We start from the raw sequence: 24,069 nt of genomic DNA on the forward strand, positions 1-24,069 counted from the left end.
TCCTAAAGGACAAAGTTTGGATACCACTGATCTAATGGATGCGATAATGTTGTTTTATTTTGAAGGTTACATGCTTCGTATCCGCTTTTGCACTCACGCTTGACGTGCGCTCCTCTTCCTCTTGTCCCGCCTCCTCACTCTTGCGTAACGGCTCTTTTTCTCATGGCCACACTGAGCACCCCTTGTTGTCCATGTTAAGGTGTTCACACTAAAAACAATAATACGACTACAAAGTAGACGTGGTTTCCACACTATACGTTTCTTTTTTATGATCATTTAACAAAAAAGTTACAGGGGGACTGCCCACTCTGGCAGGAGAAGCGAGAATCACTTTCTAATGAGCTGCAGATGCCTCATGTTGGCTCTCAGCGTTTGTCCCTGATTCCAGCCCAAAATAAGCAGCGTGAACCCTCTACATTTATCACGACATGGAAAGTAGAGGCGGTCTAATCAGTCGGTTAAAAAATAAGAGTAAATCCTTTTAAAACAAAATCAAATTCACTTTGACACGTAAATATTTAAAATAAGTTAACGAGGTGGTGTATTTTATTTGTTTGGTTCTTTAAGAGATGGCTTATTTTTTCCTTTCTATTTTACTTTATTCAATAATTTAAATTTACATACCATTCAATTTACATACCATAAGTACCATTCAAACATGAACATCAGAAAAAGAAAACAAGAAACGCTAGGGGGTAACTAAAATACATGTCAAATACAATTAAATAATCTTTAAGAGATGGCTTTATGTTTTGATTGTTGCGACGTGACGCGTTGCGTTGCTTTTGTGTGCGCGTGCTGCCCCCTATTGATCGTTTGTGAGCAACGCAGAATCTAACCCAGTATGAGAAGTATCACGAGATCCCGTAGTCATGAAGAGTGAAACAGGAAGAGGACCATGGCATCGGTGTTCGGCGGCGTAGAAGGGTGAGATTTAAAACGAAAATCGGTCTATCTACACTTCGAAAAAACTATATACAAATGTTGTTATTGTTAATTGTAAGCGTTTAGTATTAGAATTATTTCCAGATTCCTAATGACATAGATTATGGTTGTTAAGTTTCCTCGATAGTCATCACTGCTCCTATTTACTCAGCCTTTGCCACCACAGTATTTATTTAGTTCAAAAGTGTAAGAAACGTCTTGTGGTGGTGCTATGTCAGTGGGGGGACACACTCCAAGGCGGTGCTGGTAGCAGAAGATGGAAGAATCCTTGCAGAAACTGAGGGACCCTCCACCAACCACTGGGTGAGTTTGAGTAATCCTTATTACTTTGTGTGTAATCTAATTGTTCTATTAACTTCACTCGTGTTTATACAGTTAGTGGGTGTGGACAAATGTATTGAAACCATCAACGAAATGGTCCAGAGAGCCAAGGTGGAGGCAGGACTGGATCCAAACATGCCGCTGCGTATGCTGGTCTGCCGAATTAGTTCTTTTCCACACAGCAGAATGTGATGTTTGTTTGTTTGTTTGTCTTTCTCAATGTGTGTTTGTGTTTGCAGGGCATGTCTCTGAGTGGGGGCGAACAGAAGGATGCCATCGACAAACTGATTGCTCAGATGAAAGGCCTGTTTCCTCATCTTAGCCAACATTATTTTATCACGACTGATGCTATCGGTGCCATGGCTACTGCTAGTGATCGTGGTATGCAAACACCATCTTTATACACGTTTGTCAAAGCAGGTTTGATACTTTGCGCCTTTAAGGTGTGGCTTTATCTCTTGTCAATTTTACTGCTTGGCCAGTTGTGCACCGTTAGAGACTGTAACTGCAGTGTAAAGGTTTGTCTTTTTCACCAGGCGGTGTTGTCTTGATATCAGGAACCGGCTCCAATTGCAAATTAGTTAATCCAGACGGGTCCCAGATTGGCTGTGGGGGATGGGGTCACATTATGGGTGATGAAGGATCTGGTAAGAAGGCCAGTTTTGCATTTATTTATGTACTGTACAGTATGCAATAGAATTGATGGGTCAGAAATCCTCGTAACATTTTATCCCCAGCATTCTGGATTGCTCATTTGGCGGTGAAGACTGTGTTTGATGCCAGAGACAAGATGGCCTCACCTCCTCATGATGATACCCATGTGAGAAAGGCCATGGAGGAATATTTTGAGGTGAGACCTGATCCAAATCAGCCAAACACCGTTGATTTGTAAAATAGCAGATTACAAATCATGAGGGATTCTTCGTAGGTGTCTGACCTCATGGGAATGCTGCCGCACCTCTACAGAAACTTCCAGAAGTCCCATTTTGCTGGTTTCTGTAAGAAGCTGGCTGAAGGTAGGCAATGAGTCGCTATAGTTTAAAATAGAATTAGTAGAAAATTGTAAGAAGTCCATCCATGGTTGTTGTCCAAAGGTGCGGAGGCTGGGGATGCTCTTTGTCAATACGTGTTCTCTCAAGCTGGCAGAGTCCTAGCCAAACACGTGCGAGCCGTCCTACCTGCAGCACAGGAGGTGACATGCACACGTTGCGTTGCATCTTCAATGATGTCCTTTATTAACACTTCCATCCCTTAGCCTCTACTGAACGGAGACCTCGGCCTGCCCATCCTGTGCGTGGGTTCCGTGTGGAAGAGTTGGGAGCTTCTGAAACCTAGTCAGCATCCAACATCCGTCAACTTTGCCCTTTTAACGCCATCAGAATAGCGCCTGAAGCTCTCCTCTCATTGTGCCTCTTCACAGGCTTCATTGAGGCCCTGGATGAGGCGGCATCATCCGAAGAGTTCAAGGGCCGTTTCCACGGCTACAGCCTCCTGCTGTTGAAGCAGTCCTCGGCGCTTGGGGGCGCAAGTCTCGGAGCTCAGCGTTTAGGTGCGGTTTTAAAGATGGACTACGCGGCCAACGTCAACGTCTTCTACCGTCACTCCTGCAATAGTGAGCAGGGCGAGTGCAATATCATCCACGTTGGCAGTAAGAGCACATTTTGATCTTTGAAGTGCCAATATTTGTGGCAAAATCAACTCTGATCCTCAGGCGTTATTTACAATATTGTGATGTCAAATCATCCAGAAGAGGGACTCAAATTTTGAACATAATTCCAGGAATTCCTACAAATTATTATTCCTTTTGTACACCAGTCTTTCAGCATTGCACGCCACTCAGGATAGGACAGCTGTGTTAAAAAGTGTTCATGCGTGGTGCTAAATACAAAACCAAATGAATCACTTTGTTTTGGCATATACACTGAATGAATCTTTATGTAATAGTAAATTCCAATGCAACAGACTTATTTTACAGTTGTCATGTATAAGAAAACTCCAAACTCATTTGCCTTTAACATCTTTATTCATTATTTTTATTGAAATTAATACTCTGTGTGTCTTTGGACCTCTTTACTTTTACGGCTTCTGTCAACTAACTTGAAACAAAATCACCAAAAATGATTTCATGTTGCACAACCCACCTGGCAAACATTCCTATTAACTTCATCGGGGTTCCGCGCCACATGAGGAAGTTCTGCTTTGACCCTGCCGGCATGAACTTGAACGTTAACTAAACTTGACAAGTGTCAAAAGTGAAATGTTTTTACTTAAGTCATGTTCATGACACAGAAAATAAACATTGAGAAATTAACCCGATTGGACATTTTTTACCTGTGCAACCCTTTCCTATGATTTACGACAAATTGGGCTCCTGAGAAGAACTTCCTCATACAAATAACCAGGTTTACACAAGAGGGCCATGCAATCCACCACTTAACGGAATTTAAACCAGGCGGATGACAACGGTGACAATATGCCCTCTACACAGCTCCCCACGTTACAGGACTGAGCGGACCCCCCAGGTTACTGTACCCAGTAGACACAAAACGCCTCCGTCCTCGAAACAGATGAGAAGGACAAAAAGCAAACAGGAGACCTGATGCGAGTATGGACACTTGTTGAGATGCTAAACAAATAAGCAATGTCTGCATTCCAAACCAAACACTCCCCCTTAGCAGGAATGACCTGATTTCCACATAATCAGTCCTGCGCGAGTATTTGGTTTGGTTCTGTGCCATTGCGTACCCGAGTAGCATCCCGCAAATTTGCAGCCTATGACATCACAATGAGCTCATGACATCATGGGCCTGAACGGATTGGCCTGTGATAGCTGGACAGAGCAGCAAGACGTCCACTGCGTCCCCCAAAAGTACAAGTAGAAGTCACCTCGCTGGTATAGAAACCTTCAACCTCGTTGGCTTTTATCCCCAATTTGAAGAAACACAAAATGTACGTGAGGTCAATTTTCAAGTTTATTGTTACACTTTGGGGGGATTCAAGTTGACTCTGGCATCACTCCTAGGTAGCTGCCTCATTTCCCAGGGGACGTCAGTGGGGGTCCGCGTGCTCTGTGAAGCCTTGACTTGTATTCTGAAGTGCGGTGACGCACTTTCGCCCAATGTCGGGCTGGACATGTGATAACAACCCCCGCCCCAAAATGTCACTCGGTTTACAAGAAACAAACAGGAAACAAAAAGAAAGGGAAAAAATGAAGAAATAATCCCCCCACCCCCCGACTGGGCCTAATCACACAGTTGTACTTCAAGTGTGTGTATGTGTGTGTGCGTGTAAGAATCAGTGTGCTCACTCATGGCCGCCAGAGTCTCTGACAATGTGAGGACTGGTGTGTATGTGTTTGTGTGTGCACATGTGTGAAGGCTCCATGGGGGTGAGGGGGACTCCTAGTATTTCTTCCCAGGGACGAACTCCTTTGCTTCGGGGTTCAAAATGCTCTTCCTCTGTAGAAAGGATGGGAGAAAATTAGTGTTGTTGGATGTTGAACGTGTTTCTCCTGTCTCCCTCCCTCCCCCGGCCTGTCTTTTTCTTACCGCCACTTCCTCCAGATTGCTGTGTTCGCTGACAGACAGGCCGTTGAGTTGCTGCTGCAGTTGCTCCACCCCCTGATTGTTGAGATCACGTGATGGGATGAACCAGTGCTGGTCCTCTTCCTCCAGCATCTCCTGGAAGCAGCGGTCCAGGAACTCTTGTTCCAGCAGCTCCTCTTCCACCTGCAGAGAGGGTCAAACAATGTCAGTGGAACTAAAAAAACAACAACAACAAAAACAATACAAATACACTACATGCAAACCTGTCTGTTATATTCCTCCTCATTCTCCATCCACATGTATTCAGCAAAGGGGTTGGCGTCATTGGTGTCGCCCGCATGCCCGTTAGCCACCGGCTCTTTGCCCTCCTTCCCTGGCGCGCCTCCACCCGGTGTCTTGGCCACCTCGGGACCACTCATCTCAGCCGGCTCTGCATCAGAGGGTTCGATGACAGTCAAGGTTGTTAAAATTTGTAAAATAAGTAACATTATAAAACCTGACATTATGCTTCACTCTACACAGACTTGCCACAGAAGAAGAAACATGCAACAGCCTGTCGTGTCACAAGGCGGTAAGATACATCTGTCCTAAGAGTTGTACAAAAACAACGATCGACATATTGACACGTGATACAAATGTGAATTATTTGAATTGGTTTGGAACTTGACTACAAATGTTGAATTGTTCATCTATGTCAGCAACGTATTGAGACAGACAGAACATTTTAAAGCTCTTCCACTAGAATGTCACATACAGTTAAATTAGCATTCTTGTATAGAATCCTTCCAATGAAAACATGTAAACAGTGGTTTGTTAACACTGCATTCGAATGTGTACCAGAACGGTTATACTATACTCAAACGCTGTTGTACGTGCTAAAATAAAAAGGTGATTAACACAAATGAAATCAGGCCACGGTGATGTCAGGGGGACGGTGGAGAGTTCAAGTGATAAATAGCAGACGCCTTCGCCGCGCATAGCATCCAAGGCTTCATAACAGGTTATGTAACGCGGTCGTCGTCGTGGCTTCGAGCCTGCTAGCATCTGCACACGGCTAACGGGCTAACGCAGGTGCCCGCCCGGGCCTACCTGCCAAGTTGGTAAAGGGATTGCACAGTCTTCTAGCCGGGGGTGGTGCTAAGAGGCTAGCTACAAATAGACGCTGAGCTGTGCCTGTGCTGTCAGCGAGCAGGCCTTAAGACGGCCGCCATCCCATCACAACAAAAGGCTGGGACAAACTATCGCGCGCGGTTGCTCAAACACACACGGCGCAACTCACACAACGTCACTGCACCTCCAAACAACCGTAGGCCAAACTTGATCGCCGTGCGAGGCAAACAAAAGACGAGTGATCAGTTACGTGTTAGCACGATGCTAACAGCATGGCAGCATCACCGAGGCAGGTCAACAAAAACAAGGCAGCATTCAGGGATTGCAGTCACTTTGCACCGACATAAGCATAAACCACACACAGCCACGGTAAGTTAGGGCCTCCGAGTTACCTGGCATCGTGTTCTCCAAGTGCGATTCCAAACGTGACGTGACACAAACGTCGGTTCTCTCGCTGAGCGTTGCTTCCGTCTGGCTTTCAGCGCAGCAAAGCAATGGTGCGCGAGTTAGCTAAATCTTGTTAGCCGCCTTGCTAGCGCGAGAGAACTGCGATGGTCACGTGATCTGTATTTAGTTGACGTGCTTCGTGAAAATGACTTTTCGCATTTTTTGCTTTTCGAATGTTTATTGCGTAATGCTATTGTACCGTGGTCGTTTTCGAACACTGGTCATTCGTTTGTTCGTAATGTTTTACCTAATTGGGTTCAATCTTGCCATAAAGCAAAATACTGTACTTACAAGGATGAATTTTAAAAATACGGAGTCAAGGGGGGGAATTGAATGCAGCATGTGAACAAACATGCCGCCCGTCTCTTTCTTCGTGCTGCGTTCAGATTCCGTTTAATTGTCGCTTTCTTCAACAGGAACGCCCCTTTGAACGTCGCGTTTCAAATACGTCCTAGTTGGGTTTTTTTTTGGGGGGGGGGGTAAAGTGTGGAAAACCAAAACTGTTTGGATGAAGATGAACTATAGAAATAATTATAGAAACTTAAAATGTCTCAAAGCCGGTACACGTTCACGCATGAGTGACGTAACGCTAATCTGATCCTGTGATGCCTACATTTGTCGTTGACTTTTATGGCTGTGATACTGCGATCATTTGGATCTTTATGTAGACACTGCTTTTCATGACCATGATGTCAATAAGAGTGATCGTTTTCTTAAAAGGGATTGGTTTGCCCGCTCATTTGATGGCTCGGTTGTGACGCCACGACGACCCAAAATTCCGAGGTAACGGGAATGCGGCATTACACACACCAAAAACAAATGCCTGCGTGGCTTCATAAAACCTTGACCATCACCAAATACCCAGTGGATTAAATTTCATTTGACTTCTTAATAATGAATACAGCAGACGTAGCAAACAATAAGATATTTCAGGACAATTATGTGTGAGGGAGGCTGCCACATGTTGACTTGTTCGGCTCCCGTGGAATTGCCCTAAAAAGTCTTGCAGTTTATGCAGCCACACGAGGGAAGTAGTTATTCTACATTTGGAAGAACCAGATTCTCTCCCCATTTTTCCTCCATGTGGCAAAGTTCTCACTTGACTTCTCACAAGCAGACAAAACGGACTCACCGAACAACTTGAAACGTAAACACGGAGCGAATCCACTTGGACAAACGATCGTCTCTGCTCCCGGACGTAAAGCAGTGTTAACTTTCAACTTTTTTTCAACGAACACGCGTCTTCTTTGACAGCTTGTTGGCGTTAAAGCAAGAGAAAGCTACTGCAGCGTTCAGGGGAGACGAGACGAGTACCGTGTCGCGTTTGTCCAGCAGGAACTCTTTTCCCATTGGTCGAAAGGGACGTCAATCAACTCATAGGCGCAATGCCATTGGCAATTCACTCCATATGACCCGCCCTTCCTCCATTCACATAAGTAAACAAAATATACCCCATGTTCTTGTTGTGCTATTTTTAAATCAATGAGGCGTGTTAATATTTGACAAAGTGAATGTTTATGTAGCAGACTTTACACCACTGCTTCTAACTAGCATTTTAGTCCCTATAATTAATGCTGTAATAGCTATTTTACCACCTGCAGAAATTGGCCAAAAAATTCTATATGTTTTAAACAAGTGGTGTAGTGGTTTTCACTGCAGATTTTCAGTCGTACGATCATTGGTTTGATTCCCAGAGGTGCTAAAGTCTGCAAACATCTGGATTTAATCTTCTTTGGGGATGTAGTGCCCGAAATCTACAGTAGAGGGGGACTCTGATACAGAGAGTAAAATAGTTTTCATCACTTGACCCTTCTCGTGACCTACCTGATGATGCAAACACATGTATCAATGTTTGATTGTTTGGCCTTCTTTTTTTTTATATCAGGCTTGAGGTGTACCAAAACCCAGAACGTGTAAACTGGACTTTGGATAACTTTTCGCTAGTTGCAATGCCACACATCAAGCAGGTGCATACTTCCCGTATGAGGTGTTTTTTGTTGTTTTTTTGCCTAGTGTTTATTCAGCAATGAAAGCATATTCCTACATTTTGTCTGATCATACAAAATGTTTCTACAAACATAACTGAATGTGTGTTTGTGTGTGTGTGTTAGTGGTGTGCCTCGGTTTGCTCAGGACTTCCAGGGTCCCAAAGATAATGTGGAATTCATGAGAGGATTGCTGTGCATGGGTCCCTTCCTGTCACCTGACTCCCATCACTTCCTATGTTTGGCTTCCTGCGTCGACCTCGAAGGCGCAACACAGATCTTGAGAGCCGGCATCTGTTTTATGTTTTTGTGTCTCGGAGCTGGCGGGCGGCCCTCGTTTCATCACAGCTCATGCAAAACGCGGCAAACGTAAGCGTAAAAAAAACATTCACAAAGGCACAGTAGAGCATGGGTTACATAGAAGAAAAGCAATGTGACATGGGGTCTGTATCGGGGCCCCTTGGATTTGGGGCATTGCCAGGTAATGGTTTCCAGATTTCGAAATTGAATCACTCTGCTGTGTGTCGTGCAGCCAAGAGCCTCGAATTCCTTTGGCCAGCGACTGTATTTTATAGCTAATGGAGGGAAATGAGATGTAAAACAACTCTACTTGACATTCTTGTAAACAAAATCAAAAAGATGACAGGAAGAAGCAATTCAACGGAGGAAGGGCAGATAATGCAAAGAGGGCGAAATGACACGATGTGATACGCGATGCAACCCTCCCCTCCACTCAAGAATAGAGCACGCTCAGTCTCCATTTCACACACACACAAATGTAGGTAACTCCCCTCAACTGTGCTGTCACAGTCCTCCCATTCCTGTTACTCGTTTCTGCTTCACCACTTTTCTCTGCCCCTCCAGTAGAGAGGAGGGTTCGAGGCTGCACTCACTGATTGCCTCCAACCCCCTTCGGGAAAAAAAGACCTTTTGTTAGAGAAAATAAATTCTCCCAGTTTTGGATTTGAAAGGCATCCTCACTCCTCAAGGGCGCAAAGAGTTGCAGCAGGGTGAGGGTTTCTAATCTTTAGCTACGAATGTTTTTTGGATTCAAATTAGTACAGTATGAGTGAATGCAGATTTTTATTTATTAGGCGTTTTATTCATAAATAATTGTGCATATAATGTAATGTTGCTTACTTACTCACATGTGGTTAATTACACCTCTCCTTAGTAATATGACTTTTTTCTTTTTCCTTTTTCTGTCTCCCCTCCCAGATCGTGACACCTGTAAAGATGGCTGACACGGAGCAGCCGGACCCCAGCGGCCTTGCATTGTCACGTGAGATACATTTCTAGAGCAATTTTGTTATCGCTATGGCAACCTGACCAACCCGACAGGGATTAACGTCACGCTTTATCTTGAACACACGCTGACCTCTCTGCATGTGCTTCTCATGCTTGATTATTCAATTCACATTCCGAAGACATTCCAGTGGTTTCTTCTCGTTTAATCCCACATCTCAAGACAAGTGTGTTTACATGCTAAAGCGCTAATGAGTATTTATCATGCGTGTCAGCCTTCCTTTTCCCTGCGATAAGACTTTCCACTCGCTGTTTCAATGGATGTTCCAATGTGGATTTTTTTCAGCCATTCAGCACATAAACTTCTCACCCATTCCTGTCTTCATAGGCGACAGTTTATCAATGCCGTCGTCATCAGCCATTTTGGGAAATGACTGCAGCATCGCACCCCTCACGCCGTCTCCCTCGCCTGTAAAGACACACACGAGTGTTTTGTCATATTTAAGATCAGATGTTAAAAGAAAAACTTTGAACAACTCAGTCATTACTTATAATAATTATTAATTTCATGTTTTTGATCCGAAGAGGGTGGAAGTAAGACCACGGATGGCCTGTCCATTCTCAGTCGTTGTGGCAATAGACTTTGGCACGACCTCGAGCGGCTACGCTTTCAGCTTCACGGAGGACTCAGAAGCCATACACATGATGAAGTAAGGAACTTCCTCGCTTTTAATCTATTTTACCACCCTAATGCTGTTTTGCCAATTTGTTGCCTGCAGACGCTGGGAGGGCGGGGACCCCGGCGTGGCCAATCAGAAGAGCCCCACGTGTCTGCTGCTGACCCCCGACTTGCGCTTCCACAGTTTCGGATTTGCAGCGCGGGATTTTTACCACGACCTGGATCCAGACGAGGCCCAGCTCTGGCTCTACTTTGATAAGTTCAAGATGAAGATCCACAGCACTTGTGTGAGCATGTTGGGAGAGAAGTGGCAAAAGTACTCATGCTGGAAAAAAATACTGATGAAAGTACAAGTACTGATTCAAGTCTTTTAAACTGAAAATTAACTCATTCACTGCATTGACGGCTATAGACGTAAAAAATAAATTTTAACTATTTCTATTAGTTTAACATTTTTTTCCATTTTTGTTAACAAGAGTATGAAAGCCTTTTTTATTGTATTAGAACAGATTTAAAATTTGTGATTAATCTTGAGTTAACTAGTGAAGTCACGCGATTAATTACGATTAAAAATTGTAATCGCCAGGCGCCCCAATTTTTAATAATCTTGTCTTTAAAAAAAATATATATATATTTAAAAAAAATAATAATAAATAAAATTAAAAATAATATATATATATATATATTTTTTTTAAGATGAAAAATTTGGGGCAGCAGGCAATTACAATTTGTAATTGTAAATATTTGCATGACTTAACTAGTTAACTCACAATTAATACCAAATTTTATATCTGTTCTAAATGTACAAAAAAAATAATTCTAGGCTTTCATACTACATAAAAAAATTAACTAATAGAAATAGTTACAATTAATTTTTGACGTCTATTGCTGTCAATGGCAGTGAATGAGTTATTGTATTGTAAATTTGGCATTTAAACAACTCTAGCCATTTTGATTGATTAAAAAAGCTTTGAAATTGTGAAGAAGTACATTTAATTTAATTTATTTTATTTAATTCACCCGTTTTTATCCGTCTCATGGGGCGGCCATTTTGCCACTAGTTGTCGACTAAAAATGACATCACAGTTGCTCACGGCTCAGGTAATGACCAATCATGGCTCGTTGTGCGAACGTCACATAAGCAAAATCAGAAAGCAGCTGAGCTGTGATTGGTCATACAAATACAGTTTTACAATCAGTTTTATATACCACCAGTTTTTATAATTTGTAAAAAATAAAATTAAAAGGTACTGCTACACGTATATTTGAAGCGTATTCTTGTAAATGCTGTGTTTGCCGCAGGATCTCACGATGGAGACGGAGCTGGAGGCGGTGAACGGCCGGCGGGTGACAGCCATTGAGGTGTTCGCTCACGCCCTGCGCTTCTTCAGGGAGCACGCCCTAAAGGTATGACACGCTAGTAATGCGCAACATTAGCGCTGACAAAGGAAGCTTGAACAGGTGTTGTTTTAGGAAGTGAAGGAGCAGACCACCTCCGTACTGGAAGGAGACAAAATCAGATGGGTGATCACCGTTCCTGCCGTGTGGCGACAACCTGCCAAGCAGTTCATGAGAGAGGCCGCCTACCTGGTTAGTGCCACAAACTCGCAATTAGAAGACTTCGATAGCTACACCTGCGTTTGGACGCACGCTCTGAGCGGTTTTCGGGCGTGTGCGCGCGTGCTTCCTGCTGGTCGCGATGTCATCAGCAGAACAATGAGCGAGACCGGCACACAAACACGGGAAGTTGTGAGCAAGTTACCGCCCTGCGCTCACCCACACACACACCTACAGTATGTACAGTATAGTCCATTCTAATTACTCGTATGTCCACGCCTCCTCAGCCCGTCACTCCACTCTACCTATCACCCTGTTTATGAACCCTTGTATGTTTAGCCACCCCTTGTTAACCTCCATTTCATCCCCATCAAGTTGCTATGATTTCAGTCATCATAAGGACGCATTTGAGAGTTCCCCTCCCCCCTAAAAAGATGCTGTTTGAAATGTATTTGTATTAAAATAAATTAATAGCTAGCAGACTATGTACATGCAAACAGAAAAATATGTGAGCCTGCTGACAGGGTGGACAATAACAGAGTGGACATTTTTGGCTAATGTTAGCATTTATTGAGCACATTAGCAACATGTTAGCAAGCCGTACTGTTTAAAGTGGAAGTCAACGCTAAACATTTCTTGACAATAATGTTATATGTGACCTCACTAGTGTAAACATGACATTCTGATTAATATTGCATTTGTAGAATATGAGTTATGAAGCAAAATCCATCCATTTTTAGACATCTGAGGGGGCGGCCATTTTGCCACTTGCTGTTGACTAAAGGTGACATCAATGTTGCTCAGGGCTCGACAATGACCAATCACAGGTTACCTGTTTTCTGAAGCTGAGCTGTGATTGGTCGTTACCTGAGACCTGAGCAACATTGATGTCATTTTCAGTCAGCAAGTGGCAAAATGGCCGCCGCCCTGAGACGGATAAAAACAGCTGGATTTTGCTGATTAACTCATATTCCACTAACACAATATCAACCAGAATACCATATATAAGTCATGTGATTAATTACAATTAAACATTTTAATCGCCTGATGCTCCTAATTAAAAAAAAAAAGAAGAAAGAAAATATTATTAAAAAATTAGGGGCGTCAGACGATTATTTTTTTTTTATGGTAATTAATCGCATGACTTCAATATTAACTCACGATTAATCACAAATTTTATGTCTACTCTTGTTAACAAAAGTGGAAAAAATGTGAAACTAATCAAATTATTTTTTTACGTCTATAGCCGTCAATGGCAGTGAATGAGTTAAGAAAGACAAAATGCTAGTTATAATGTCAATGAAGACTGACGGTCTCTTAAAGGGGCAGTAACCGCTTAATGACAGGGTGGACAGGAATTTCAGGAACGCATGCAAAATCATCAGTGTGATTATGAAAATTGGAAATATGTGATCAAACAGCATAATATGTGAGCTTGATGACACAGTGGACACTTTTGCTTTTTAAACAGAAAATCCTTTCACCACATATTACATATACAGTAGTGTGTGGGACATACTGCAATAAGATACATCCAATGGGGGGAAATGTTTTCTAATTGAGGAAAGACATTTTAAGAGGCTCATGATTGCACTTACGTGTGCTAAAGACACTTTCTAGTAATACTGACCCTTCCTCGTCCTCTTCCTCCTCCCAGGCCGGTCTGGTGTCTCCCGACTGTCCCGGGCAGCTCCTCATCGCTCTCGAACCGGAGGCCGCCTCCATTTACTGCCGCAAGCTCCGCCTCCACCAGGTGATCGACCTGAGCCTGCAGCCGATCGCGAACGGCGTGGATGTGAACGGATCGCGACCTTTTGACTCCAGCTTTAGACAAGGTTAGAGCGACAAGTGCGTTTCCACAACGGGGCAACATATTATTCAGCGTAAGAATATTTTCACCCAAATACCGCCGACCCCCTCTCCCCTAACCACGGCTCAGCTCCACTTACAAGTGGCTGCGAGACCATTCAATCTCACACACACACATACACACAGGCGTACACTAAACACAGGATATTGTAATTGGAACAAGGTGCAGCCAGACTATGATCTCACCACTCCTGGCTTGTCATTTTGACTCCATTTTTCTTTTCCTTCTCTTCGCTCTCACTCCCTATATGATGTTTTTTTTTGCTGCACTTGTAATCGTCATCACAATTTTGCTATCCTTCCACCTCAGTTTACCACCAGGGACAACACAGAGGAGCCGTTTGTACACACACATGTGCACAATTGTTTTTATGTCAATTGTTTCCAGATTCCTCATCCACACATTTGTGGGCTGATTGCATTTTTCTTTTCTTTTGCATCACACACACACATGCAGACCACACGCGTGACCTCAAAGGACAAAAGTCACTGTGCTCAATCGCATACGTATCACATGTTGGTCTTTATTACTCCGACTCCGCAGGCCAGAGGGGGTTCGGAGGGAACTTATACAAACACTCCACACTGCTATACCTGATTGGACGCGCACACACACACACACACACACACACACACACACACACCCCCACACACACACACACTCCCTCACTGGGTTGGATGTTTATTTTTGTAATTCCACATCGTCCTCAACTATTAATCATCTCAAAGCCGTGACGTCTCATTGCGTTTGCTGGGGATCAGCTCAGCCTGTTCTGTACGTGTGGACTGAATTGAGTGTGGAAAGTATGAGAGTAAACATTGTGGAATAAATGAATGCCAATCAGATTCGAGCCTTGTTGTCTTTGTGTGACGCAGCCAGGGAGCAGTTGAGGCGATCCAGACATAGCAGGACCTTCATAGTGGAGAGCGGAACTGGAGAACTGTGGTCCGAGCTGCAGACCGGTAAGGTTTGCATCTTCTTTATCTGTGTTTTAGAGATGATTTTGAACAGTTATCCCATCGCTGGTTGATTGCAAGACATCTATTCCGCCTTTGGACCCAACATTTGCATGATCTCAGAGGATTAAAATGGCCGCAGTTCAAATGAAAGCGTTGTATAATGGGAAAGTAAGTGAGTGTGTCATTTTTCTGCTTTTAAATGCCTTTTTCAGAACCACTTACTCCCCCTCAGTGACCCTCATAGCTCCCCTTCCTGTCCACACACACACACACACACACACACACACACTTCAATGCTCTTTTCTGCTGCACTCAGCATACCTGAAGCAGAAGCCGAGCCTTATCGCGGGATATATCATAAACACTGGCACAAGGAGCGCAGTAATCTAAGATTCCTCTAGGCTGTTTGTGCTGGTCTGGTCTGGAAAAAACATTGTGTTCTTTGTATCAAATAGTACTTGAACTGATGGCTAACGTGTCGCCCAGGTGACAAGTACATTGTGGCAGACTGCGGAGGAGGAACAGTGGATCTGACGGTCCATCAAATCGAGCAGCCGCAAGGGACGCTTAAAGAACTCTACAAGGCCTCAGGTGCTATTTGCTCGCACCTGAAGGGGTCCCTCCAAAATCTGCATGATGTCATTTGTTCTTTTCATTTTCCAATTGGCAATGAAAAAGTGACTCCATATTTTGTTGATTAATCTTAACACAAAAAGCGAAAGAAATGAGTCATTAAATGCAAAAATGGAAAGCACAAATAATACACGGATTCTACAGACGCTTTCCAACAGTTTTTCATCCTCTCAGGTGGTCCGTACGGCGCCGTTGGCGTGGACCTGGCTTTCGAGTCCATGCTCAGCCAAATCTTTGGGGACGACTTCATCCAGAGCTTCAAAGCCAAGCGGCCGGCCGCCTGGGTGGACCTCACCATTGCGTTCGAGGCCAGGAAGCGGACGGCGGCACCGGGCAGGGCCAACGCCATCAACATCTCCCTGCCCTTCTCCTTCATCGACTACTACAAAAGACACAAGGGGCAGAGTGTGGAGGCCGCCCTGAGGAGAAGCAAGTCAGTGGCTGTGTTCCAAATCACTCCCTGTCCACTATGTACTCCTGAATCACTATAGAGGGATTTTTAGTTCACTTTTTTTATTTTTTATTGCTTGACAGCAACTTTTGTGTGTTCTAGTATGAACATCGTCAAGTGGTCATCGCAGGGCATGCTGCGGCTTACCCAGGAAGCCATGAATGAGCTCTTCCAGCCCACAATCGCCAATATAGTGCAACACATAGGTGAGAATAACGACATTATTAATCACAATCAATAAAAAAAAGTACACGGGTAAGGCAAGTTTATTTATTCACCGTTCATACAGAAGGCAAATACATCTGTTTAACTTAATGCTAACAAGCAATGCACAACATCATAGACATGGCTGAACTATACTGCCCCCAGGTGGCCATGGTGTAAACACCAGAAGCAGCAGCACAATATTCATTGAATTAAAGCTATATATTTTTTTATTTTTGTTTTATTGTTGCTCAATTAATGTATTTACCGTGTGTTATTTTATTACAATAAAATAGAGTATTTTTTAAAATAGATTATAAAAACACATTACAAACGTTTTCATTTACTGGATGAATCCAGCAGTCAAAATCTGTACGAGAATCAGATGTCTTCTATATAAATATAAGATTACTTGACTTTACACATCTTTTTTGCTTCACCGTCGTAGAGGAGCTGATGTCGAAGCCAGATGTGCGCGGCGTGCGTTTCCTCTTCCTGGTGGGCGGATTTGCTGAGTCGCCCATGCTGCAGAAAGCCATCCACAAAGCACTGGGACGCACTTGCCGCATCATCATCCCCCACAACGTAGGCCTAACCATCCTCAATGGGGCAGTGCTGTTTGGGCTGGACCCCACTGTGGTGAGGGCACACAAATAGTGACATATGAAACAAAAGACAAAAGTTCATGTTCAACCAATCCATAATTATTGAAAGCTTGCTAGCTTAGTGCTAACCTAGAATGTGAAATGCTATAGAGAGGCTAACAGAAATGAGCATAGTTCTTAAAAAGTCTGCAGTTGTGGTGGTGGGTGGTCAAGATATTTCCAAACTTTAATAAAATAGTTCATTGCAAGACTGGGCCCTCACAGGTGCGAGTGCGTCGATGCCCACTGACGTACGGCGTGGGTGTCTTGAACCGCTTCGTGGAGGGACGCCACCCCCGGGACAAGCTCCTCATCAAGGACGACCGACAGTGGTGCACCGACATCCTTGACCGCTTCGTGTCCGTAGACCAATCAGTGGCTCTGGGCGAGGTGGTGAGGCGAAGTTACACGCCGGCACGCCCGTGCCAAAGGAAAATCATCATCAACATCTACTGCAGCGCCACCGACGATGTCACGTACATTTCGGACCCGGGGGTCAGGAAGTGTGGAATGGTCACGTTGGAACTGCCCGAGCCGTTACCACCGCCCAACACGGGAGCTGGAGGCCCGGCGGGGAGGAGGGAGATCAGGGCAACCATGCAGTTTGGGGATACAGAAATCAAAGTTACAGCCGTGGATGTCTTGTCCAAACGCTCCGTGAAGGCTTCAATTGACTTCCTGTCTAACTGAAGGGCAAGATTTCCAAAACCCACTATTGAAGGGTTGTCCCAAGGTATAAATTAGTTTGAAGATGCAAAGAAAGCATTTAAAGACCCCGTGAAGTGAAATCAAGCTGGGAGAAGCTCAGAATGTGAGGACCTGTCCTCTTATTAGCAGGAATTGTATGTATGAGGAATGTATCAACATCAGCCATTCATGGACTTTTATGGTGACGTGGACTTACGTTAACAGATTTAATCACCGACGTGACAAGTATGTTATATTTTGCGATGATGCCACATTTTGGATTGCCTTGTCCCAAAGTAACACGCAAGCCATCGGTAAGTTGATTTCAGCGGTGCATTTATTGTAAAGACTGGTCCAATAAATACACGCACACGGCGCAGATCCTTTCAGTGCTTTTCATTCAATGTTTCTTACATAACACAAAACCTGATGAGTGGTTTCAGAATGCGAGCGGCAGTAGGAGGCCCCGAGGATGGAGGAGAGACCTACAACTGACGAAGGCGGTGCTTGGTAAGTCACACACAAACGATGAAGCCTAAACTCACAGGTGGGGGGGAAAAACATCTTCAAATAAAGAAAATGATCTTAAACGTGTGTTTAAATAACACCTGCTGTTTCCCGTGTGTGTGTCAATGTAATTTAAATGCAGTAATGGAAGAGGGGGGTGGGTCCTTAGTGGGCGTGAGGTCTTCCGCGACCTCTGCCCCTCCCGCCACCCGGCGGCCCGTCGGCGCTGCTGCGCGGGTTCTTGATGGTCTCGTCGACAGACAGGATGAGGCAGGCCGCCTCCGAGGCTGCGGTCAGCGCATTGATGCGAACGATTGACGGCTCCCACACGCAGGCGACGAAGTTGTCGGCGATGTCTTCGTTGTTGATGTCCACGCCGTACCACATGCCGCCCTGCGAGGTGGTGCGAAGTAACATAGTACAAATGTTTCCATACGCTTACATATGAATTTGCTTACAATATGTGTATGTACAGGGCTTCTGCAGGTATCAGCAATTGAATTGAATGCCGTTTTTAATACAAACTAAAACTGATTCAATGCCCACGTTGTACTTCATGTACAAACACACGTACATGCATACTGTTCATAGGTTAGGGCTGTCAGTCGATTACAATATTTAATTGTAAATTCGTAATTACTTCCATTATTAAGTCACGATTAATTGCAAATAATTGCACGTAATTTCTGTTGTAAATGTACCACCATTTTATTTTATTTTTACAAGATGTTCATACTCTTTAATTAATATAAAAGTGAACAAATATAGTTGCCAAATTGAATGTGGTGGTATCCTTTAGTTGATTGATCCAGTAATTCATAAGTTATTTGAAGTTAAAAAAAAAAGTACTGAACAGTTAAAGGAGTGTGAAGCTGAGTCCGATTTGTGTTGAGATATTTTTCAGTTGGCATTAGCGTTACATATTGGACGTTGGTGACAGGAACCGTACATTTTTCTTTTCAAATTCAGAGCAATTGGTATTTAGAACATGAAGCAACTCGTGGACTCCAGGCCATTCGGTTCATTGTTGAATACAACTAGTCACGAGCACCCACAAATACATATTTTTTCCACATTTATTATTGCTAAATTGTGTTATAGTGACTTCCTTTGCTCAACATTTGTAGAAATAGAGCATGAACAACAATGTTTTACAACAACTGTATTTAAATTTTGAATGGGTTATACTATTTAGGGCCTTCATTTTGGCAACATCCATTCGATGACTTTTCATGCTTTTTTTTTTTATGACCCGCGGAAACCCTGATGTATTTATGTAATGTAATGTAATCAAATATACAAGTACTCTGGTATGGACGGCTTCCCTACCTGAGCGTGTTTAGCACGTAGCTTGTTCAGGATGTTGGTGGCGTCGAAGCCGGCATTGTCACACAGCTGTCTGGGGATGATCTCCAGGGCCTTGGCGTAGGCGCCGATCAGCAGCTGCTGCTTCCCCGGAATGGTTCTGGAATAATACCGCAAGTACTTTGACAGCTCCATCTCCACAGCTCCTCCACCTGCAACGACTGAGTTGTTCTGCAAAAGAAGAGTCCAAAGGCTGTCAGCCTCTGACTAAAGCCTGGCAAATATTGACACGGATTTTTCCTGACCTTGATGGCTCTGCGCACAATCATGATGGCGTCGTGCAGCGAGCGCTCCGTCTCCTCCGTGAACTGTTCGGCTCCACCTCGCAGGATGATGGTGCACGTCGTGGTCTTGGGGCAGCCCTTGAACAAGTTATACCTGCACCAGAAATAAAAGTTATCATCGAAAGCTGGGCACAACAGAAACTACGAAGATGAAAATTCTTACCGTTCTCCTCCCATCTGGACCTCCTCAAAGAGCTCACACTGGCCCAGGACTTCATCTGTCAGATTACTAACTGAAGTCTGGATGGAGCCCCCGCAGGCCTGGATGGCACATGACACAATGTCATCTTCAGATTCATACAACATTAGAGTTTGTCTTCAACTGAACAGGCCCAATTTTCTCACCAAATGCATTTGAGTGAAACTTTTCACCTTAAAGGTTTACAGAACATTTTAGGATTTCTGGTGTCCTACCATCATGGTCCTCTTCAAATCTTCCTCCTGGACCCTCCCGGCACAGAACAGGTCTCTGTCCGCAAAGTATTGCGTGGCCACATCACCAATGGGCAGTTTAGACAGAACCACTTTGGCTCCCGACTGGTAGATTTTCTCCAACTTGTCGTAAAGGATGTTCCACTCCGCGTCCACGATGGCTTGATAGTCCTGAAGATGCGAGGAAGAGGATGAATAACAAAAGGGGGACTCCGCTGTCCTGCGCGGGGGTTCTCCATACCTCCACAGACTTCACCCGAACCTCCGCGTTGTCCTTCTCGGCTTTCAGCTCCAGCTCAACGTTGAGCAGCGCAATCTTTGGATTCTCGTAACACTTGGGCTGCATCTCGAAGCCGGCGTAGGAGAAAGTCTTCTTGAAGGCCACCCCGGAAATCAACTGGGAATCCTGAGTGGGGGACAAGATGCGCATGAGTCAAAGTCAAAAGTTGTGCTTTGGGGGGGGGGGGGGGGGGGGGAGAAAGGAAACCCACCTCCAGACCTCCTCCCTGGACCTTCTTGATGCCGATCATCTTGAGCGACAGCAGCTCATCCAGAGACATGACGGCATCCACCACCATCTTGGAGAAGAACTCCTTCTGACCGGCAATCAGCTTGGAGTTGAGCGCCGTGGCTGCACACTTTTCCAACAACTGCCGTTGCTCTCTGAGGACACCACATGGGTAAGAAAAAAAACTTTTGAGCAGGATTTCAAGGACGACCGAGCACTCACTGTTTATCGCCTTTCTTCACAGGGACGGCGATCTCCTTGATCTTGTTGACAGCCAGGTTGGTTGCAGTACGGAACGCGCGGATGATGGTTTGAGGGTGGAGCCCCTCCTCCACGTACGGCTTCAACTGCTTCAGGAACTCTGCGGCCAGGAGTGTGACCGAGGTGGTGCCATCTCCGACCTGAGTACAGATATCACAAGAGATTTTCAACTGGGGGCTGGAATACTGATGGGAGACAGCTACTACCTTGCTTTGAGGTTTAAAACAATTATTAGTATTCTTTTCTAGTGTAATTAACTGGGAGGTTAATTTAATACAAAGGTATCATATTCAAGAATTAACGCAACTATTAGTCCTAGAATTTTGCAACCCTTCCGGGTTTAGATATAAACAAGACCTCAGCGTCCTGAGACCGGGCAATGTCCACAAGAGTCTTAGCTGCAGGGTGGACCACATCCAGCAGCTTCAGGATGGTGGCCCCGTCGTTGGAGATGGTGGCCTTACCTGGAAAACACAAAGCTCGTTTTAACGCCGGCGCCGCGTGCTCAAGCTGTGTTCCCTTTGCCATCCGTCTCACCTCTGCCGTCTACCATGAGTTTGTCCATCCCTCTGGGACCCAGGGTTGTCCGCACAGCCTCGGATATAACCTAAAAGACGCATGTGGGCATGATTACTTAAGATGAACCCGCACACACAAAAGTCGAGATTTGCAAACCTGGCAGGCATTGATGTTGCTGATGAGCTGGGGGATTCCCTGAGACGTGTCTGTCCCTTCCTTCAGGAGGATCACTGGTGTGGGCTGTGGACAAGCAGAATCGGTATCACAATGAACCCGTGTGTACTTTAGCTTTCATCCATACAAAGAGGCTAGCGGCTAACCTAGCAGTTACATCAATAACAAAACTCACAAACTGGACACGATAATCTAGCAACACGGCTTATTTAAAGGGGTCCACTGTGGTTTGCATTTCAGCTCCGACGGTTTGATTTGGTCGTGTTATTATTATCGTACGAAGCCGACAAGCCGTCGTATACGCCCATTGACAGATGTTAGCCTTCCAATGCTAACGGTATTTTTAGGCGTTTTACATAGTCATCTCCTGAAATAATGGCTTCCCGCTAACGAGAACAAATTCGTGTTTCATCTCGGGTTATTTGGCGTGTAAAGCCATGCCGCGAAACACTACGATGGGGACGGATTGTACTTGAAAAAGCGGCATGGTGGCCACTGAACTCACCATCATTTTTGCAGTTCCTTCGAGAAGCTTCGGACCGGCTTGAAATCCCACAATGCTTTGCGGTGGTGCGTTCAGGAGCATGTGGGAATGGGACTTATTGTAATAAAGTAACCACAAACGATCACCGTGGCGACATATTCAATAACAATAATAATGATAATAGTAGGCGTACTATTTGTTTAAAATACTTTTTTTAATTAAACAAACTTTACATTATGCCAAGCAATAATATGATACACGAGAGCCATAACATAACAGACACAAGTAAAACGATAGAAAAAACAGAAAATATAAATTCCTTGACAAAATTGTATACATATTAATAATAGTTTCATATATTAAATACATTTATAGAAATACATAATAATGTTAAGAAGATTACAACTACCTTTTAAAAAAATCGTATTAGTAAGTGTATAGGTTTTACGAGAATGCAGAATTTGCATACTGTGGTGCAAACACAGCATCACGTCACTCAATCATTTGCATTTTTTTCTCCCCTTAAATAAATTTGTCTTATTTATTCGAATTTGCATGCATAGGCGCTGTACTTTCCAGAAGTCATAGGTAAATGTTTTGGTTCTACGGTATGTTCAGGGCTAATGTGCACTACCTTTTTTATGTGGCATTTTCGTGTTTATATGTTAAAACTTAATTTAAATAAAGTGAAATCCATGTTAATGAGAATCAGTGAAGCAACCTACCTCACATTCTGAGGACATTTTTGATAGGATTTTATTTATTTTTTACATACTGTACATGGATACACTCTTTGGCTAAATCATCGCAGTACTCGATGCAATATTCTAACAAAGTTACCAATTTTATCATTAAACTGAAAGAAAAAAAAGAGACGGTCATATTTTGGGCTTTGTTTTCTTGTGGTACTGCAGGTTGTTGCACAGGTAGAAGAGCGGATGCAGATAACCGCAGCTGAGCAACGCAGCAAAAGCCATGGGTATATACTGACACTTAAAAACCCGAGCAGGGACCAGGCCGTACATCGAAAGGATGACGATGAGGGGCACGTAATTGACGACAAGCATGACCTGGTTGATGAGGATGGTGATGAAGGCTTTTCTCTTAATGCCGTGCAACTCTGTATTTCCCACCGCATGGCCGACTTCCTGTCTCTGTCCTGGTGGACTTTTTCTCAACGCTTTGAGTACAGCCACGCAACAGTAGGTGTCCACAGCCAGGACAGGAGGGAAGATGAAGCACATCGCCTCAATGGATTGGTAAAAAATAGAAGAGGCGGAAATGCAGGCGCTCAAGCACAACATAATAACAAGAGCTGTCCATTTGTACTTTAAGGCCTTGAACCTGGCAGCAAATAGACATCAAATGAAGTCACATAATGAAAAGTGCTGATTTTGATGTGTTTATAGATGAGCAAAGTGGTTTTACCTTTGAAAGGCCAAAGGACGGACCACAGCCAAGTACCTCTCCACACACACCACACACATGAGCATCGGCTTCACGGTGGTCATGGAAGAGCTCAGAAATGCCGTCGCGTCCATCAGCCGAACATCTCGCCAAAGGAAGTGATTAGCCAGTATCACGGGCACCATCACGTAGAAAGGCAATTTGACGAGGACCAAGGAGAATGGGAGGAAGTCTGCAGTTAGAATGCCATCCACCTTGGACCTTCAACATACGAAAAGACATTTCAACAGTCGGTGTGAATGGGAAAAAAAATCACCCAGAATACTAATTATGGATTCTCCTCTCCATCACCCCTCCTCATTATCCATCAATTCGAGATTTGACAACCTTCTATGGAGGATGAACCAGGCAAGCCAAAGGTTTGACGGGAGGCTGAAGACAAATTCACACACGTGGGTGGCGAAGAAAATGACAAGGCCCGCAGACGGTTCTCCAGATTCAGCGTCGTAAGGATCGCACTCATACCAGAAATACGGTAAATTGGGCGAAACGCTGGAAGACGATCCATTCATTGTGGTGGAAATGCTGCAGAGAAAACCGTGTGTTTGAACCCTGGCAAAGCAGCACAATCACAGAACGAAACGAGTATAGCAAAAAGGCAGACCTCGCCCTGTGTTCCTCTGGGGACAGAAAGTTTTGTTGGTATAGCTTTTTAAAACACGCATATACTGACAACAAAAAGATTTGCATGGCAGCATGATATTGGGCAGGTGGCTTTTCAGCTTGGACAGGAAAAGACACGTTTCATGCTAAGTATGGGCCCCTGAATGCACCTAAAATTCACTT

General features: G+C 44.2%; 5 protein-coding genes across 13 annotated transcripts; 2 read left to right on the forward strand and 3 right to left on the reverse strand.

Moving 5' to 3' along the window:
- The first annotated feature begins 32 nt into the window (after positions 1–32).
- Positions 33–3,604, forward strand: nagk (N-acetylglucosamine kinase). Its single transcript, XM_086058308.1, has 10 exons — positions 33–927; positions 1,164–1,248; positions 1,321–1,419; positions 1,506–1,647; positions 1,803–1,913; positions 2,004–2,116; positions 2,195–2,282; positions 2,361–2,458; positions 2,522–2,600; positions 2,687–3,604. The coding sequence occupies exons 1-10, from the start codon at positions 899–901 to the stop codon at positions 2,929–2,931; spliced, it is 1,089 nt and encodes a 362-aa protein (XP_085914434.1). The 5' UTR covers positions 33–898; the 3' UTR covers positions 2,932–3,604.
- Positions 3,271–7,692, reverse strand: paip2b (poly(A) binding protein interacting protein 2B). Of its 2 annotated transcripts, none has more exons than XM_086058310.1 (4): positions 7,501–7,692; positions 5,075–5,241; positions 4,815–4,994; positions 3,271–4,724 (listed from the first exon to the last, which is right to left on the reverse strand). In XM_086058310.1, exons 2-4 carry the CDS (start codon positions 5,228–5,230, stop codon positions 4,668–4,670), a joined length of 393 nt encoding a protein of 130 aa, XP_085914436.1. In that variant the 5' UTR covers positions 5,231–5,241; positions 7,501–7,692; the 3' UTR covers positions 3,271–4,667. The 2 variants fall into 2 exon arrangements, with proteins under 2 accessions (XP_085914436.1, XP_085914435.1); XM_086058309.1 differs by lacking the exon at positions 7,501–7,692 and adding an exon at positions 6,314–6,483.
- On the forward strand, positions 5,079–17,668 carry hspa12b (heat shock protein family A (Hsp70) member 12B). Of its 8 annotated transcripts, none has more exons than XM_086058303.1 (17): positions 5,079–5,270; positions 5,334–6,290; positions 8,254–9,131; positions 9,218–9,363; positions 9,572–9,635; positions 9,987–10,069; positions 10,184–10,308; positions 10,378–10,564; positions 11,580–11,684; positions 11,751–11,867; positions 13,492–13,669; positions 14,580–14,666; positions 15,150–15,254; positions 15,471–15,729; positions 15,850–15,953; positions 16,400–16,590; positions 16,821–17,668. In XM_086058303.1, the coding sequence occupies exons 5-17, from the start codon at positions 9,590–9,592 to the stop codon at positions 17,283–17,285; spliced, it is 2,052 nt and encodes a 683-aa protein (XP_085914429.1). In that variant the 5' UTR covers positions 5,079–5,270; positions 5,334–6,290; positions 8,254–9,131; positions 9,218–9,363; positions 9,572–9,589; the 3' UTR covers positions 17,286–17,668. The 8 variants fall into 8 exon arrangements, with proteins under 8 accessions (XP_085914429.1, XP_085914430.1, XP_085914431.1 ...); XM_086058304.1 differs by having other exon boundaries at positions 9,221–9,363; XM_086058305.1 differs by having other exon boundaries at positions 8,254–8,722; positions 8,993–9,363.
- cct7 (chaperonin containing TCP1, subunit 7 (eta)) lies at positions 17,602–21,922 on the reverse strand. Its single transcript, XM_086058307.1, has 12 exons — positions 21,838–21,922; positions 21,315–21,398; positions 21,177–21,246; positions 20,997–21,103; positions 20,601–20,779; positions 20,362–20,533; positions 20,112–20,276; positions 19,853–20,041; positions 19,602–19,699; positions 19,400–19,532; positions 19,119–19,325; positions 17,602–18,182 (listed from the first exon to the last, which is right to left on the reverse strand). The coding sequence occupies exons 1-12, from the start codon at positions 21,916–21,918 to the stop codon at positions 17,955–17,957; spliced, it is 1,713 nt and encodes a 570-aa protein (XP_085914433.1). The 5' UTR covers positions 21,919–21,922; the 3' UTR covers positions 17,602–17,954.
- Positions 21,923–22,358: 436 nt separating this feature from the next.
- Positions 22,359–23,795, reverse strand: LOC147159460 (uncharacterized). Its single transcript, XM_086059053.1, has 3 exons — positions 23,611–23,795; positions 23,245–23,484; positions 22,359–23,160 (listed from the first exon to the last, which is right to left on the reverse strand). The coding sequence occupies exons 1-3, from the start codon at positions 23,793–23,795 to the stop codon at positions 22,695–22,697; spliced, it is 891 nt and encodes a 296-aa protein (XP_085915179.1). The 3' UTR covers positions 22,359–22,694.
- Positions 23,796–24,069: the final 274 nt, after the last annotated feature.

Source organism: Leptonotus elevatus, chromosome 17 (genome assembly GCF_054856555.1).
Source record: "Leptonotus elevatus isolate MCC_2025b chromosome 17, RoL_Lele_1.0, whole genome shotgun sequence".
NCBI lineage: Eukaryota > Metazoa > Chordata > Actinopteri > Syngnathiformes > Syngnathidae > Leptonotus > Leptonotus elevatus.